Below are 19,357 nucleotides of genomic sequence, written 5' to 3' on the forward strand. Positions count from 1 at the left end.
CGCGAACATGACCCATGCAGGTATCAGAGCACTTTATACATGTTCAGAGAGCAAAAGACAAACGGAAGCAAGTAAGGCTCTCAAGATATTGGAGAGATCAGCACAAAATATAGATGCAGATGGATGCAGAGGTACAAACAATCATTTTTCATGCTGACACATTGAGCGGTCCAAAATCCTTCAAACTTGTGTTGCATTTAATGCCTTACAATATGTGGATTTTAAAGACAGTGGGGCCTATGCATCAACAATGCCATTTGCGATTCCTTATTAGCGAAAAATAAGGAATCGCTAATAAGGAATAGCAAAAGGCTATGCATGTAGGAATCGCTATTCAAATAGCGATTCCTTAATATTCCTTATTACCGAATCGGTAATACCGAATCGGTAATAAGGAATACCTACCCATTCATTCCTATGGGCTTGGAGGCCCATAGGAATGAATGTAAAGCCAGTCTGTATTAGCGATTCGGTATTACCGAATCGCTAATAGCGGGAGCACTTTCAAGGGTGCCAGGGTGTCAAAAGGACACCCTGTTGCACCCCTGAAAATGATATGTGCACATATGTTGCACACACACATGCTCTAAGGGCATGTGTGTGCGCAACATGAAACTTTGAAAAATGCACAAAAGTGCATTTTTCAAAGTTTTTGCAAATTACCATGCAGTTCATCTTCATGGTAATTTGCTCCCCCTATTAGCGAAATCGCTAATTTTTTAACTTTGATGCATTGCATTTAAGGAATCTCACTTTGGGATTCCTTAAATGCAATCGCTATTTAAGGAATCGGTATTTAAGGAATCCCTATTTAAAGAATCGCTATTTAAGGATTCCTTAAATAGCGATTTCTGCTTTTGGGTTGATGCATTGGGATTGGGTATTTTTTACTTAATACCGGGAGCTATTACCGAATCGGTATTTTACCGACTGGATTTTGGGTTGATGCATGAGGCTGAGTATTGTGTTTTTGTATCATAATGGAGAGGTACCCGAGCAGGCCTTTCGTATGATGAGCAGGCGGAGGAACTGTGTCTCATTATCGATGGAACCTGGTTCCATTGATGTTGTTCCGATGTACAGGGCTTTATGGTCAGAGCTAATTTTCTTTGTCTTCACCCAAAGTTCTGCTCTAAAATGGGTGATGACATGAATTTCATAATTGTAGAGCAGAGGGGACAGTGTGAAAGTAGGAGGTTTGATTGGTCTGTGATCTGACAGGTGCCTGTATGGATGGGAAACCTGCAAAGCTGGGTTCTGTTACAAGCCCAGATATTCTTTGAGAATGTTTGAGATGGGAGCAGAACTTGGAACCGCAGACTCCATGTTGTATTTTTTCATATCTTAAGCTGAGTGCAGGGATATGCCTAGGTAGATGGGCTTGCGTCCCTTTCTGAAAATTTGTGGAGCCCTTCTGTTTGTTTAGGTTTGCAGAGGTTAGTGGCTTCAAGGGATATGCTTTTTAGGTCATGTCAATCCAGAATAATCATTATAAGCAATATACTTGAAACTTGTGAAGAACATGGGGCCATATGTAGGTAAAACGTGTTTTGCGATTCTCAAATTTTGATTTTTAGGGAATCGCAATTAGAGAATCACAAAACGCAATGTAGGTAGGATTAGCAAAATATTTTGCGAGTCCCATATATTCCTTATTTGCGAATCGCAAATTGAGATTCGCAAATAAGGAATACCTTGCCATTCATTCCTATGGGCTAGAAAGCCCATAGGAATGAATGGGAAGACACTTTCAATTTGCGATTCTCAATTAGAGAATCGTAAATTGAGAATGCAATTTCAAGGTTGCAAGGGTGTCAATAGGACACCCTTTTGCACCCCTGAAATAAACATGTGTGCACACGTGGCGCACATACATGCGCTAAGGGCATGTATGCGCGCCACATGGCACTTTGAAAAATGCAAAAAAGTGCATTTTTCAAAGAAATCGCAAATTGCCACCAACCTAAAGTTGGTGGTAATTTGCGATTCCTTAAGCCAAAATCGCACAACTTGGGTGCTTCCTACAATGCATTTAACGAATTGCAATTTGGGATTCCTTAAATGCCTTTGCAAAATAAGGAATCGCAAATTTTGCGATTCCTTATTTTGCGTGTGGGTTGTTGTTTGCTACATAGCGCACTGCCCAAATTGCGATCGCAAACGCTGAAATTCTGCAAATTTTAGCATTTGCGATCGCAATTTGGCTTCCTACATATGGCCCATGGTCATGTAAATCATGCGGTTCTTCTTCATCAAATTCATGCCAGGCAGATGTAGGGCTGGCCTTCTGATGCAGATTTTCCCTCCCGGTGTCAACCAGTCCTTGGATGGTAGATGCCGTCTGGTAAAATTGACTTCCTAAAAAATGCATAACCAGTCCCCACAATATGGCGGTCTGCCTGGTCTTTATTTCTGTCTGCAATTTTGCCACAGACAAGCTACCAGTGCAGCATTTAACTTTTAATGCACGGACAGTTAAACGCGGGATGGGCAGAGTCATGCCTCCCTTGTCCAAGATGTCCATGTTGATCACCGCTGGTATCTAAATCAGCTTTTGGGCTTTGTGAAATCCAAATATGTTGTGGAAATGGATGTGCACAGTTTCCTCTTCTGGTAACTGTAACTGACCAAGTGAATAAGTGGGCCACCACCTTTGCGTTAGGTGTGCTTTTGAAAAAGAACAATTACAACTTATAAACAAGCATTTGCACTGCAATAGGTCTCGCATTTGCAAGAGTTTAAGCTATTGGCATTGTAAATGACAGTGCCTTTTATTTATCTGTTTTGATAATTAACACATAAATAAAAGGCATTGTCATTTACAATGCATATAGCTTAAACTTTTGCAAATGCGAGACCTATTTCATTTCGAAGAAGCGCCCTCATTGTTCCGGGCGGCTTGGAAAGTGAAATCACGAATGGAGCGCTGAATGTTGTAGGAAAGCATTTGTGCCTGCAGTAGGAGAAACTCATTAAAGAAAATAGTGCTTACAGACTAAATAAGACATACCGTGTAACAACAACTAAAAGGGCCAGTCTTCATGGGATTTTACAAATGTAGACAAGGCGGTACTAAGGAGTGATTAACAAACCTATTAATCAACCAGAAGCCAGCATTTATGAAGGACAATGACACGAGCCAATGACAAATATGGGCGGAGAGTGGGCAGGGCTTCAAGTCCATACTCGAATACAGCATGCCTCGCAGAGCAGTGCATGTGCTGCCCAGGCTCGACCTAAAAAGATACATATCAGTCCCTAACTGAACATGATGTCCCCTGCAGGGGGAGCTCTGTGCACCCAGCATTACAGGACCATCCTCCATGAAGCACTTACATCACATACCTAACCGAACAGCGACACACTGCAGCCTCTGAGGTCAGTGACACCCAGCAACGTCTGCTGGCTTTCCCCAGAATTGTAAAAAGTTCCAGATGGTCTCATTTTCCTTGATCTCCAAATAAGGTAAATATTTCTAGAAAGCCGGTTAAGATGGGTTCCTCTTGCTGTGCTTGAAAGTTAAAAAAAGTTCTGAAAGCTCTGCTTACACAGGTGCAAACATCTGAAAAGAGGGATTTGCAGGCAGGCAGGCAGGGTACTGCTGAGACAGGGGTCTGGGGGCGAACATGATCCTAGCATGTGGGCAAGAGGTGGGGGAGGGGGGTGGAGGCTGAGGTAATGGAGGGTGTGCCTCACATGTCAAGGCTCTGACATGGGAGCCCTGGAGGGGAGCACAAAGGACCCCTCTTTAATTTACAGGCCAAGCCTTATACAAACATTACTCATGCTACCCTGCCCCCACATTCTCAAATGTCTGCTTCCCCTCTTGTGCACCATATGCAAAGATATGCTCCTGACTGAGCACATACCATTAAAAGTGCATTAAACCAAAGGCACATGTCAGTTAGTTGGATTGTCAAGCAGTGTCGCAGGCCTCCACTTACCTGGTTGCCCGTCTGGTGAAGGTTGTCAGTCAAGTTGGGCGTGTTGATCCACCAAATTATAGAATCACATCTGGATTTCAGGATAGCTAGAATTATTATGTATGACAAAAATATATAAATGTTTTGAGAATGAATTTGTCGTATAATTGTGTGAACCGAATTAGAATTTAGTCACCAATGTGTTTATTTGCTGAGCCCTTCTTGAGAGCCCTCTCAATTTTATTAGTTTCCCCAATTTTCTAGGTTTCATTCCTTTTACACTTTCTGCCCAAAGCATCTGTATTTCAAGAATCCTCTGGGATGAGAGAGGCACTGTTCATAGTTAGCCACTTTATGTCAATTGTATATGCAAACTCAATATACATAGGCAGAATCAGCTGCGGGGTATCAACCCCGAGACTAGTTGAAATCTGCCCATAACTTGTTATATTAGTCACCCATCAAACAAGACCATGAATCAAAGATCCTCTCTATGAAACTCCCTGATTTTGAGAGCACCAGGGCGCTTTTTTAGATCCACAGTCCAAGCCCCACTCCTCCAAGGTTGCTTCCTTGACTCAAAGTGCAAACTTCATCAATGAAAATTGTGGTTGTAAAATATTTTGAATCTAATTCATTGGAATGAGTAACTTTGGATTTTAAAGCCGTGTGTTAAAAGGAAATTTCTTGTTGCAATTATTTCTTCCGTAGACGAAGAGATTACAATCCTCCTTTGCGGCTGAACATGCTACCTTATCTCATGAGCCTATTCCTACCTCCAGTTTTTCCTTTACTTTCTGAGTGATGTCTATTACTCTGCTTCACAGTTTGGTAGTAGCCTGGCCTTTTCTACCTTTTGACACAGATATCAAAGTTGTAAGATGGAGAGAGTGATAAGGTGAGGCCGAGCTGTCGTTGAAACTGGGGTTAAAGTTTAAATGTGTCAAAAGACAGGGCTGGCCTGACCATTCTGCCTCTACAACAATTTCCCTGTTTAATGCAGTCCGTAGTCTGCGTTCGTGCAAGATAGACTACTGTGACCCAACCAAAGCCTCTATTGTCCCATTCTAGTCGCAGCCTCCTGCAGTGTTGGGCTAGTTAATAGTTTGGACATTTTTACCAGGGCGGTTTTTATGTATAACTTCCCATCTACTCCTGTCCTGACTCATGTGTCTCCATCATCAGGAAGTGCCGGCCTGAGCCAAAACTTGAGGAACTGCCTTCCTAAAATTCCTGCCCTTTGTAGCTGAACATGTTTTGCATATCATGTTAGATACTTCTTTTTTGGATGTCTCTAAAATCAGATCCTTAACACTTTGGTCAAGATAGTATTTAGTGCTCCGGTTTAGTTGGCTACATTTATTCTAGACTAGATTCTAGGACTATTCCTTCATAAATCAGAAATTGATGAACTCTACCAACTTTTTGCAGTGGATAGTGCCTTTAATTAGACTCACCCAATAATCTGTAATTCTCTTGCTTCAATACAGATATTACGGTGACCACAATGGCCGAGAAGGCGACGACACTGACCTTTCAGAGGTCGTTCTCGGCTTAACTCATCTATGCTATACAATTGTCGAACATTGGCCTGAGACTTTAGGGTGAGGCTCACCTACCAAGTGCTCAGAGTCAGTAGAGTTATTTACAACAGTACCAGCATTTCCTTCATTGTCATCTATCGCTGTCTTCTAACTGGATGCTCCTGTTGTCACTTGGAATTACAGTTACGGTTTATGAGGGTCTGCAAGGGGAACTTAATATGTGAACATCCAATATGTCTTTCAGTAACCCAAATCAAATATTTATGTTTAAACTACGAACAGTTAATGTAATAAACCATCTCAGGTTATGGATTGGCTCATGATCTTCCCAATCTAGTCCACGTGCATTTACATCTCAAGGTGAGACACTGTTTAAGACTAAACGATGTCGCAATATCCAACCCAAATTCATCAAACAAAGGGACATTCCAAAGCCCTTATTGGTGCTAATGTTTCATGATGTAGGTTTCGCTAGAAGGGCGAACTTTATTTCTTTCACCAGAGGCCCCGTTAGTGCGTTGCTTTAATTGTGGGAAGGCATCGCTTTCCTTTCTGATGCCAGTCCTGACCACCAAGCTGCTTGTCAAATCTGCTTTAATCATCTCCCATTTAGTGAATCAAAGATGTTGTAAGAAAACATTAAGGCAGTCAGTGACAGACATCACATCATAAATGCTGCAAAAACAAGGTGTTATTGGTGGTGTGCAAGCTTGTCAAGGAGTGAAGAATGTTCTTGATGCTACAAAAAGTCTGGAGGCTAATGCAAGCAATGGACAGGTGGTTTCAATCACCTAATACTTTGATTTATGGTGCATTCAGCTATCATGCGACCATGGTAATGGGGCCAGTTTTTAAGCTTCCACGGGCAATGTAAAATACCTTTGCTTTGGGAACCTAAGAAGACTTGCTACATTGAGCACTAAATGTGTGCAGGTGGTTGCCGGTGCGCACCACCAACACATATTTCCAGGGACTGGGTTGGTTTTCCTGCAACCTCCCTCATTGTCCCGATCTTGTCTCCAGCACCCAAACTTACAGCAGCAAGAAACAGAAGATCTGTGCCTCTTTTATTTCTTCAGATCTTTTATTATTTTGGGGTATTTATAAAGCACACGGCTACTCCCAGGAGTGTCCCGGCGCTAAGAGAAAAAACACGTAACAGCTAACAGAGAAAACACCCAATGCAAAAAACTGTCTGGAACCTAAAGTTGGAAAAGCCAAGTCTTTAATTTCCTCCTGAAGGTGAGGAGGTCCGAGCCTGTCTAAGAAAGAGAGGAAGACTGTTCCACAAACGAGAGGCCACCACTTGAAAGGATCTTCCCCCTACCCGGGACAGCAAGACCTTAGGAGTAGAGGTCAGAAGCTGAGCAGATGACCTCAAGGTACGTTGAGGTGTATAGTGTTGAAATCTTTCCCTGAGGTAGGGGGCCCCCTATCTTGTGAAAGGCTTTAAAAACCAAAACCAATGCCTTGAAATGGATTCGTTTCCGAACCGGAAGCCAGTGTAAGGAAGACAGAAGATAGGTTGTGTGTGTCATTGGTCCTGCCAAACAGATGGCCCTGGCCGCCACATTCTGGACCTGTCATGGAAGAAGAAGAAGGAAGGCCAATATGATGGTTAAGGATCATCATTCGTTGTATTGGGCGCCCTGCTTCTATCCCCACAAATCACAATGGAATCATCACAATTACAAACCACAATGGAAACAAAAGAACGGTTGCACACATTGTCAGATGTGTTCGTCCAACGCTGCCCTTCACTCCCTCTAGGCATGCACCCTTACAAGAGCTCCTCTCCACATCCTCCTGCTCTGAGGATCCTCCACCAATTCTCTACCTAGTATTCTAACGTGCCTCAAGCTCAAAAAAAGTATTCAATTTTAGACACCTGCAGGGTCTCTGTGTTGCGGTGTATGCCCCCCCTTCCTAACCTTTCACCCTTTTCACTACTTTTTCTTCCTCCTTGTTCTTCTCTTTACATCCAAGAGAGCTGTGAGGAGCAGAGTACCACTAAACCAAAATACTGTGTCCCGTTTATAGTATGCAGCACACCCGCCTTGCCCCAGTCATACATAGCACACACTCCCCCTTCTCAAACTCCTTGCCTCCTCCTATCCTTGTGTGCAGAGAGTCTGTCATGGTTGAGGTACCTGAGAGGTGTTAAGTCTTGATTGTGACATGCAAATGTTCAAAATGGGTGTCACAGAGGTTCTTTTGAGGTCAGACTCTTTGTATAGATGAAAATTTGTGAACTAAACGTATATATTTGCTTTTCTCAGTTCAGTGTTGATTTTTGTAGCATTAAATTATGTTTTTGTCTTATAAGGCAGATACTTCACAAATGTCCCATTCTTCCAAACATAAGACAAATGTTTATGATGGGCCAATAGTTAGGACTGAAAATCAATAATTTATTATGCCTGGTCAGGTTTATATTCCACTGATGTTGTGGAGGATATAGAAAATGCCCCATTGTATTTCCGCACACTGTAGACCGGCAGCCTCTTCCTTCTGTATTACATCTTGCAATAAAGTAATAAAAGGGGCCAGCTGACCAGAGACATATAAAAAAGAATTAGTCTCAATCCTGTATTATGACAATTACAAGTTTTTGAAAGCAATCCCTCTGTCTTCAATTCCTTTTTACATTTTCATGGTAAAAAAAAGGCTTTTCTTTATCTGGCCTGGAATGTAGAATTTGCCCACCTCACCAGCTGCCTAGATCCCCACCAGACAACATTTAGAGAAGTCTTTTACTTGAGCCCAGATTCAACATGACCATCATTTGTTGCCAGGATTGAATAAACCTGCCTCGTTGATGCCATGTTAACCAACCCCTGTATCTTCTTTGTTTCCCTAGCAATTTGTCGAAACTCCTGTGGTGATGGGTTCTGTTCCCGGCCAAACATGTGCACATGCTCAAATGGACAACTCTCTCCAACCTGCGGATCCGGCGGAGGTAGTTTCAATTTTACTACTTTTTTATTCAAGTCTCTGTTTCATACGTACAATTGGCAAATTTCAGTAGTCACGTAAATAAATGTGTCAAATTTGGTGAAGGTAAGATTCATTCAGGGATATTTCTGATCCATATTTGTATTGAGCACCATTCGAATAGGACTTTTTTTTTACCTATTAATGTTTATATTGACTTCTTCTTCTGCCCCGTTAAGCCTCACTTTGAGTTGAGGAACCAGATACTGAATAGTAAACTTATTTGGTAATGGACGATGGATTTATTGGTCTGCGAATCCTGTGTTTGCACATTTACGTATAAGTTCTTTACTTCCATGGTGACTATTTAAATCTTATGAATAATATTCTTAGATTAAATAACTGCAAAAATATGACTGTCTCTTGAAAATGTAAATACTGTGATATATAGTATGAGCGGTGAAACGGGGCATGAGGTCTCCTACCTGGGATCCCAACTACGAAACTTGTGTTGCTTTCCATCCCATCTGTCCTTCAGGAAAAACCTAAACACCAAACTTGTACCCTTGGTGTCAATTAGGGTTAGCAGGTGTAGCAGCTTCTACCCCGAGTTTGTCATTCAGTACCCATCACACTGTCGCTGTTATCCATGGTTTCAAGGGCCATGAGTCAGCAACTGTGTGGGACGTATACAGAGAGGTTGCAGCCCGATTACTTTCTGTAGTTTGACTCTGCTAATCCCTTATATTTTCAGTAAAACAAATGAGACTTTTGGGAGAGTCCAAGCGTGGGACTAGAAGTGACTTTTTTGATATCATACTCGGCCAGTGTGTGAGCGATGTCCTTCCAGTCGCTTTGACATTCTGATGACGCGACATCCATGACCTTCAGCCAAAAAAGATGTTGAACCAAACTCTGAGTGTAGTCCCTCTCTTGCTTCCAAAATGCCCTCCATAGCCAACATGCTCTAAAAATAGAATATAACTTAACATTGGAAGTCTCTAAAAGGTTGGTTTGCACAATATTCCAAAGTAACTGAGAAGCAGTGAAAAACCTGATCATTGGGCAAAGTAAATGCATCAAAAATGTATACTTACCAAAGGCGCTACTTTAGGTATGTTTCTATGCATTCATTGGGTGTGAAACTATGTGGGCTTGCCCATTGGATAGGAGAGGAATAGATCAGATGAATATCTTTATGACAATGGCAGGTTAACCCATATATTTATTTAGTTGCTTTTAGGTTGGGCCTCATTTAACCCCCAGAGGTCAGCTCGTTAGGCGACTAGATTGGCAGTGACCATCATTCCTACCTTCCTAGCAGAGGACTGCCTGCCATACACAAAGATCCCTGCTTGTCTGGGTTGGACAACATTTCCAAAAATCTCCTGCCAATGCAGCGGACGTGATTTCAGAAAAACTGAATGGCGGGTGACCATCTGTCTTATTTTAGCCCGCTGGCCATTCCTTTTTGTTCTGCAGTAAATATCAGTCTAATCGTTTCTTTCTTCACAAGAAAATAATAATGTCCCTGGCGTTCAAGGAATTGTCGCCCTGTGCATCAAACCCAATTTTCTATTTTCATGCTGGTGCCACCATGCCCGCACATGGAGTCCTCTGCTGGGAAAGTGAGAGGCATAACTGTCCCTTAAATTCAGCAGGCTATCTCCCACTGTGACCCAGCATCTCTGCGATGGTTAGGGCATATTGGTCCATGTTTCCAATGGCAGAGCAGCTGAGGGTCTTTATTCTGAAACCTGTTAGTCTGATGACATGAAAGTGAGGTGGGAGAACCGCAAGTTTGGTGGACAGCCGCTGTAGCAATGTGTTTAGCCGCTCCCAGTCAGTCAAACCCAAAATGTTGTATTAATAAAGAGAGATAGTAGTAATTTCCTCTTGTTTTTCATAATAAAACATTCCAGGAAGTTTTTGTCTTTGCTTCTGTACAGGTGAATAATTGTGGACTGTTCTGTGGATGTGTGCCAGTAGCACAGAGGCTGCCATATTGTGCGGTGTTAAACACTGTATGATTGTTCTGCCTGGTATTGGTAAAACCCGCCAGGAGCTATATTGAATCATAAAGTTAAATGCTTTGTATTTTGCTTTCCCTTCACCACTCTTCCTTAGCAAAACTTTAAACCTGCTTTCACAAACCCTTGCTATGTCCCTCTAGCAGTTACTACATGTCTATCAAGGCCAAGAGATGATTTAGGTCATAGTATGAGAGGCGAAATTTCCATTACATGACAATACATGAAATAACTAAATATATTTTAACATAGCATGACATAGCTCCTCATCTATGTACTTTGAAGATCTATATGTCATCATGGCACATCTATGTTAAGCATAGAGCGTATACTTTACCTATATATGTTTACCTTCATGATAGTTTGGTCCCCAATACTTAGGCCTCAATAGTTTTGAACTACGTTTTTTTTCCTCGCTATCCTGGTGGTACGGCAGATATCTTTGGTATGAAAGTCACACAAAAATATTGAAAAAATACATATTTGTAGTTTACTTGTTGAGATGACATTGCTACTCCAATTACAGAAATATATCCAATTAAGCTCATCTTGATAGTAAACTTCAACGTATCAACAGAACAACTTGATGCTCTGGGTACATATAGACAAGACTAACCCACCAGTACCATTTCTTCTCGTGCTATATACCAATCAGTCACAGCTTATCACACTGCCCCCTCCCCATTTCCAGCTCCCTACCGCCCACTAGTTACCGGCCCTCTTACTCCCAACAGTGGTAGCTTCCCATTGCCTCCCAATGATAGCTACCCATTGCCTCCCAATGATAGCTACCCATTGCCTCCCAATGATAGCTACCCATTGCCTCCCAATGATAGCTACCCATGTCGCATCCATTCCTTTTCACTCTGCCAGTCAGCGCCAACTCCTCATAGCACCAACCTGTGACAACTTATTATTACGGCCATTAGTGCCACCGCCAATGCTCAGTTATGGACTGGCTCTTTAGGGCATTTGGAAGGATGGAAAAGAATGAAAGCGTTACGAACCCTGGCCCACTAGGAGAGAAGAAAGAACCTCAAAACAGGGAATCTTTTGCTCTGCTTTACTGAATTGTTTATTTGGACATTGCCCTTTTTCTGACCATTTTGGAATGAACCCTGGATCCGTCCACATTTTGCTGTTACTGGTTCCGCAAAAGTAATCACGATAGGATGAGGCACTGAGACTGACAATCCCATTACTGGCTAGATTTGCACAGGATGACATTGTTGGAGCAGGCATGACCAGGCAGTCTGGCGTATGTGTCAAAGCCAATGTTTTGGAAAGAAAAAGCAGATGCATCTTTGCTGGCAGTACAACTGCACCTCATCTTCTTTTGCTGACGCTGGAAAATGTGTCCTTGCAACAGATAAACAAAGATGCACATAACGTTCTTATTACGCCCTTGCTTCGTTAGCCTTACAGAACGCAACAAGCATGCTCTATCTGCGCCCAATGAACATTTGCTGAAATCTGTTCTCCATTAGTGATCATAGAAGGACTTTGCTCATTAGCATCTATCTAGCTGCAGACTGATTCATCACCCACATTATCAACTATTCTTGTACATAAGATTGGGAACCATAAATAGCACTTTTTAATTGTAATAGCTGGAGTACGGGGAGAGTGTGCCCTGAAGTGCACTTGTAATATGATCTTAAAATGGATGCAGATCCATTCCTACTTGTGCCAGTTACTTCCTGATATGGTAACTGATACATTGATCTCCCCCAGCATGAGCAATCTCTAAACCTGTTAAATAGCTACTGCAAACCATAAGGATGTGAAGTGATTGATTCTCCAACTGCTTGCAACTGTTTCAATCTTGAATGCTTAATAGGCACAAATACTACCCAGAACACATACACATCTCTATACTGTAGAGGTAAATTGCAAGTAATGTGTAGACTGAAATAACTTTTATCAGGTTACCAAAACAATTTCAAGGCAGTGGCTTGGTCTGTTAGTATTTACAACATCCTGACCTTTTCTAAGACTATAATAGCAGCAATGAGTGAGCGTGGCGGGCTTCTTACTCTTCACAATATAGCAATGTATATCACCTTTCTGTAAAACACATCAGTTAGATTCTAAAAATGTTTAAGATGTTACTGTTTGTAATCAAAAGACTATCGATCCCATTTACAAATACACCCGTCCTTTCATAGAATAGATTGTACTGCTCTCAAGATATTATTTGGGCCAAAACTGATCGAAATAATTTGTTAAAGTGCCCAACTCTGCTCTTCAGGGTACAACTAATGAACATATAGAACAATATAACTATAGGATCCAGTTTGCAACCTCTGGGGTCCTTGTGACCTGTACATGGAGGGGATACCAATAGTTTCTAATGAAGGTGCAGCGAATGAGGATAGATTCCGAAAACTAGTCTGTTCATGTCTAAAAGACCTTTTTTGTGCATGAGGTTTCACATAGAAATAATAGTCCATTTGACTAGTTTCACATGGTGTTTCTTTATAACGAGAGTTGTAAGAGTGATTTCAACCCCCAGCATATTTTGGTCAGATATCCCTTGTTATATCATCTTCGGCCCAGAGAACTCCAATGATTGAGACATTTTCATCAATTGTCAGATTACAGCATCAATGAACTTCAATGTACTAGGTGACCCTTAGCCTAGGATCCCCATTCTATTGGCTCTGGCCTGATGTTTACGGCTCAAATTAAATATTGTCTTTCAAAACGACTTTTCATTGGTCATTGAAAGTATACGACTTAGTAGCGGCATGGTTAATGTTGGGTTTATACAAACAAATTCACTTTCTACAAGAAGGAACCAAAGTCATTCACACAACGCACCACTTCGTAAACGCCGTTATGGCACTTTGATTGACTATGAGCTCATATGGTTAAGTCAAGAATAGGTAAATGCACCCATAGAAGAGGATTTGAGGGCTGCCCCTTTCTCTCCTCTTATTTGATTCTACTGTATTTTATCACTGATAGTTTTTCAAGTCTGTCCGCACTGCAAGAGCGAGCTGGTGGTCGTGAGCAGTGTGCTAACGTGTCATGTCGGTGCATTATATCTAGTTCAGACTTTATGAACTCATGCTTCATGTTTAGTGTTATTTCAAACAAAGACACATTCCTGGCACAACTATAGACATTTTATAGATCTACATTTGTGGGGCATTTTCTGGGCACAGTCCAAGATATCAAGGCTTATCTCATGAGAGATGTCATAAAGAGGCAGATTTTCTAACAATTTGCCACCAGGTTTACATCACACAAGTGATGTATACCGTATTTGGGATTTGCTGTCTAGAGCAAAACTTTACTTACACTGGAAAGCAACCGTGAAGTAATGCACAGTAGCCCAAGGAGATGTACCGTTGGGTGGTACATGGGCATTCCCATTCAACCACCCCTGGTTGTTGACAAAAAGTTGTATCATTTGTAGACATGGCTTTGCACAAAAAAACGCCTCTTTGAGGCAGGCGTTAAAAAGGAGAAATGTTTTAATTTATCTACATTTTTGTGATGTTGTACGTGTGCCGCCTTCTGCAGAGCAGGACAGCACCATTTTTTTTGCAGATATGTCCCGCTCTCTCATGCAACAGAGTGCAGCTACTTGGGCATCTCCGCTGTGTCGCATGAGTTTTTAGTAAATCTACTCCAAATTGTTTCCATATTGGGAGTTTGGTCAGGCGTTGCTTCGCTGGTTGTGGAGAACACCTCTACCATTTGTTATCCTTTATTATTTCAATCCACTGCTGTGGAAGCTGACGGGGATCTGGACAACCATGAGCTTGAGTTTGGCATCGGAGAAGGACAGGCGGCCCCAGACCAAGGTCAGCCAAGGCCATACTAGGTCAATGAGAGGACAAGCAGGACAAGCAAGAATGCCCTTTTCCAATGCTTAACAACTACAAACAAGGACCTGGCTTAAGGACAAGCCTCACAAAGGATTAAAAATGACCCGCGAACGAAAACAATTTTTTGGGCATTTTTTACTGGCAAGAGTGAAGATTTCAGTACGAATGTCAGGAGCAAGCAACTTCACAGTGCTGTCGCTGCGGGTAAACCTAACAGTATGCCACATCTGGTCACTCTCTTCCCTAGCCAATTACGAGCAGGAACAGCCAGTCCCAGATTCCACAGTGATAGTTTTTTATAGTCAGTAAATACAAACATTTTTCATTCTCATTCATTTGAACTCCAGAACTGTGCTCCAGATGTTTTCTTGGTTCTGCCTTGATTCATACCAGGGGTACACAACATGCATCCAGACGGACTACACCCATGCCGGATTGTCAGGATAGCCAGACAACACTAATTTACATGCAATTATTCTAAAATGATCTGATCCAGTTATTCTAAATGGATCTCATTGACAAAGGCAATGGTTATCTGATAATCTTGCATGGATGCAGAGCTGAACCAGTAATGTATACAACAGATTTACACAGACAGATCAAGACTGGATTGCTGGGCACAGGCCTACCCTTCAAGAATGCTGTACCCTTTGTGGTACATGGGACTTCTCATACATTTCTACCCTTAGTGGACTGCAAACTATAGTCTTGGACAGACCGAGGATGCCCATCTACATTTTCAAAAGGTTATTACAAATGTGACTGTACAGGCGTTCTTGTGGGTGGCCCCTACAATATGGAACTCACGTACGCTGGAACAAGCCTCACGCTCCTTGAGATTATCAAATTTTCATTTTGGATTTAATCTGCATGCTCCCATTTTTATTTGTTGACTTTGTGGTATATAATGATACCAGATGTCCAGGGCTTGTTCTTACCAAAATCAGAAAATGAAGTCTATTTGTTTTATTCTATCTATTTTCCCGCTTCGCATTTCACCCAAGAGTCAGGAGAAAACCCTCAGTCATCTAGACTTCAAATTGAGGATTTGTAGATTTACTACTTGAGGTGTTTGTATTTCCACAGACTCACAAAGATTCAATTATGAGCATAATATAATTGTGTTTATACAGGTTTCTTTAAAATATAGGTTTTCCTTATTGGTTAATTCCCTACTTTAAATTTTGTCAACATAAGATGAAAAAATGTGGAATTTAATAGAAATCCTTATTACTTAATTTGCTGCTCTCCCAGAACCTGCTCAATTCTGGTAGCTAGCTGCAGGACAAGTGTTGAAGCAGTCCTCTGATGGAATGACATGCGCATAGTGAGTGACATATGAATCTAGAACATATATGGATAACTCTTTTCAGAGTCATTATGCGAACATGAACCACAGTGGGCATTCTGGGGTCTCATATCAATGCAGGGTTGATATTTGAAGTGGTAGAGGTGTCATACAATCGTGTTGGGGTTAGAATTGAAGTCTAAGGGACCATTTTGAGTGTCCTGGAACATGACTCGCTTACTACTTCCCCTTCCCTGGGATTAACTAAACTAGGGGCATTTTTATAGTTTAGGTTTGAATTATAGTGAGGCTGAGGATATCCTTAGAAATGTGGAAATAAAAGTAGATATGTTAATTCCACGCACCAGTCTCCTTGGTATTCATCAATTCTCCCCAGTATTTCATCCAGACACTCTACATTCTTTTAGCAGATTGAGTGTTTCCATTCGAGTTACACAGCATCTCGAAATTGGGCCTTCGTGGTTTATGCAGTATCCTGCACATTCCTCTCTCATGCACAGCTGTTTTGCTTATTTAGTCATTAAAAACTATATAGTCATCCTTTATAGTCATCATAGTCACTCTTGTTCAGTCAATTTTCAATTTGCTTTGACACAACTCAAGATACAGGTCTGAAAAAGTCTTCCTTTTATTTGAGCAATAGGGTGGCATGTTTCAAATTTGTGTACGTCGTTTGTCAACCTGCTCCCTATAAGATTGTAATCTTAGAATTCAAATTGACATTTGTCTTACCTAGACAACATGGCCGTCATCTCTATACAACTCATTATTTGATGATCTTAATTACGAGTCTTTAAAAAAATGGTGTATTGTGTGTCTTTAACTTGACATATTGTCTTGATCTACTTTATGTGTATTAGAATGAACATCAAGCTTGTATCTATCTGATCCTATGTGTCATCTCATTTGTAGCGTGTAGCACATATGTATGTAGCCCTTTCTCCTAAACATTTTCTTATTTGCTGATCGGAAATCACAAACACCCTAGGCTTGGGCTTGGTTGTATAATGAGTATGCAAAAATTATAACAAAGAAGAAAGTATCATGCTTTACTGTCATATCAATGATATACGTCAATTCAAGCATATACCTCCTACAGCCTCTTTTGAATTTGTCGCACATGTAGGTTTTCAGCGAAGGAGTTCTTAATCAGGGAGCTTACACATGTTAAGATTCTGACCCTTATATTTCTCCCATCCCCAGTGCTGAACTGCAATGTACGATGTATGAATGGAGGAAGCTGCAATGAGGACTCGTGCACCTGCCAGAAGGGATACACTGGAACACACTGCGGGCAGCGTAAGTCTTTGCCATGCTCAGTTGCACTATATGGAAGCAGAATCCATGTTTACTAGTACCTGGAGAATGCAATTCCTATTTTTCAAGTGTCCCATCTATTTATGTCTCAAACTATCCAAAGCTGAATACTTTGTGCAAGAGTAAACATTCAGCGGATCTGGAGGCAGGGCGTGTTGTCTCAGTCTGAGGCAAAAAACGTAAAACATCTGGATCTAGATGACCTGATAAAAATTGATTTTTGCCTCTTAACTTGTACATAGGGCAGGCCCTTCGTACATTTCAGAATCAGTCTGGTAAGAATAATAAGGGTACATGCTGAGGACTTCTGCAGCATGTGGTTGAGGTCACCTTGACCTTGACACACATTTTTGATGATAGGTTCAAATTGATGCTAAAGTCATTTGTAGATTAGAGGGCATATTTGTTTTAAAATATAATTCTGGGATTTTCTATGGCGTCTAAATGCCAGGATATATTTAGTAATGGATAACAGTTAATAGACCCGTCAGATCGTTTGGGATGTGGGTCATTAACTGATGAACCTTGCACACTAAGGCCCCAATTACCAGTCTGGCGGTCCACGCACCTCCAGACTCGAGGGGGCACGGCGGTGGGGGTCTCCCGACTGCTCTATTATAAGTTGGGCAGTGGGATTGCCACAGCCCTGATGCAGCCTCCAGGGAACCGCCATTCCCTGGCGGTGTTGCAGTGGTCAGGAGGCAGTACTATGCTTGGCGGGATCCCTCTGGTCCGGCCAAGCATATTACAAGTTTAATCTCCGCCACAGTTTTTATGGCAGTTCCACTGCCATGAAAACCATGGCGGAGAGGAAACGAAGAGGGCCCTACAGGGCCCCTGGTGCCTCACACCCTGTGGATGCACACAGGGGGAGGCATAACATGTGCCCCCTGTGTGCATGCACACCAGTTTCTGCTCGGCATGGACTATAAAGTCCATGCCGGGCAGGAACTGTTTTTGGCATTCCCATTGCGGTGACACATTTTCAGGGCACCGCTGTGGGAACGTCAACAAAAAGTCCCAAGAGACAGGACAGGAGGAAACTCCTAATCTGGCGGGCGGTCTGACCACGGCTTAGGCTGTGAAGCTGACCAGGCGCCGCACCGCCAAAGTCCTTATCGGGTCCTAAGAGTTAGACTTGCCACATTAGAATCCCAATGAATTTTACATCTAAACTATTACTTCATGTAATGACTGACGTATTAGGCAGATTGCATTATGCATCTAATGAATGTTGGCTTGTAGATCCACTACAATCCCCATTTGGTGGTAATTAATTAGTGACACATGCCTCATTTATCTCAGGAAAAGTAAAAAAAAAACACGTATGTTTTCCAAATTACCCATGGAGATACATTACAGGTACTCCAGGCCAGGCGCGCGGCTTAGTTGGTCAGATCCGAATCTCAAATTTCCCAACTTAAAAAGCAGTAGCTGCAGGGTGAAGGGGTAGAGGGGTGGAGGGGTGTGTGATTGCCAGTGGTGTGCCTGTAAACGTGAGTCTGGCGCAGCTTTCCAAGCCCACTACTGCCAATGTTTGTGTATTCAAATTCCAATTCTTTATACTACATGTTAATTTTGTTACTGTAAGCTCCAAAAAGGTGTCTGTTCGAGGTGCAACTAACATTTGGCACTGATATGAGTTAACATGTTAAGCTTTGGTTCACAATTTAACTGTTGGTGAGGGTAAGGGGACCTATGTAATTCAGCAGTAAACATCCTTTACAACGACTGTGTTACAACGCAGTCCATTACCCCGCAAAAACATTTACAACGCAGAGCTTTACACTGCAAGCCAGTCCAACGCATCCCCCATTACAACACTCCGGTGGAGTTAGAATAGTAAACTGTGTTATAATGGACAATGTGTTGTAATGGAATGCATTGTAAAGCCCTGCATTGTAAAAGATTTTGCAGAGTACAAAATGCGGGGTAATGGCACACGTGCGGAGTAAAGTGACATATTCCATTCAGCGGGTGCAGCGTTCACTGGTTAGTTAATGATTTATTGCGTTTGCAAAATAATATGCACAATTTGTAGATTCCAACAAAAAATGGTCCTGATTCAAATGGATCAAAATAATACTTCAATAGAATTTACAGTGGAATATAGAAAATCTAACCAAATAATTTTGTCCTCCATTTCTGCCCAATCGTAGCAGCCCAGACAGTGGCAAAGTGCTGTTTCACAAACCTTTGTTGCGATTCTTTGTATATGGCCACTTAGATATCGCTTCAGTAGAGTTGTAGCAACATATTGTTGTTTTGTGAAGTTATTAAATTCTATCAACACACTTTTTGTCCATTTTTAAACAGCTGTCTGTGAAAGCGGGTGTCAGAATGGTGGCCGCTGCATTGGGCCCAACCGATGTGCTTGTGTCTACGGGTTTACTGGACCTCAGTGTGAAAGAGGTAAGTCACTCAGAACTTGACTGGATTATCTGGAAAAAGTCATTTAATT

At 41.8% G+C, this 19,357-nt stretch overlaps 1 protein-coding gene across 1 annotated transcript in view; it reads left to right on the top strand.

Moving 5' to 3' along the window:
* LOC146772546 (fibrillin-2-like) overlaps nucleotides 1–19,357 on the top strand; it is a 263,733-nt gene that overhangs the window by 65,328 nt on the left and 179,048 nt on the right. Inside the window, exons 4-6 of the mRNA XM_085638491.1 lie at nucleotides 8,328–8,426; nucleotides 16,783–16,878; nucleotides 19,213–19,308. Coding sequence (XP_085494617.1) covers nucleotides 8,328–8,426; nucleotides 16,783–16,878; nucleotides 19,213–19,308 — 291 coding nt within the window. The remainder of the gene's footprint in view (nucleotides 1–8,327; nucleotides 8,427–16,782; nucleotides 16,879–19,212; nucleotides 19,309–19,357) is intronic.

This window comes from Triturus cristatus, chromosome 12 (assembly GCF_964204655.1).
Source record: "Triturus cristatus chromosome 12, aTriCri1.1, whole genome shotgun sequence".
Taxonomy (NCBI): Eukaryota; Metazoa; Chordata; class Amphibia; order Caudata; family Salamandridae; genus Triturus; species Triturus cristatus.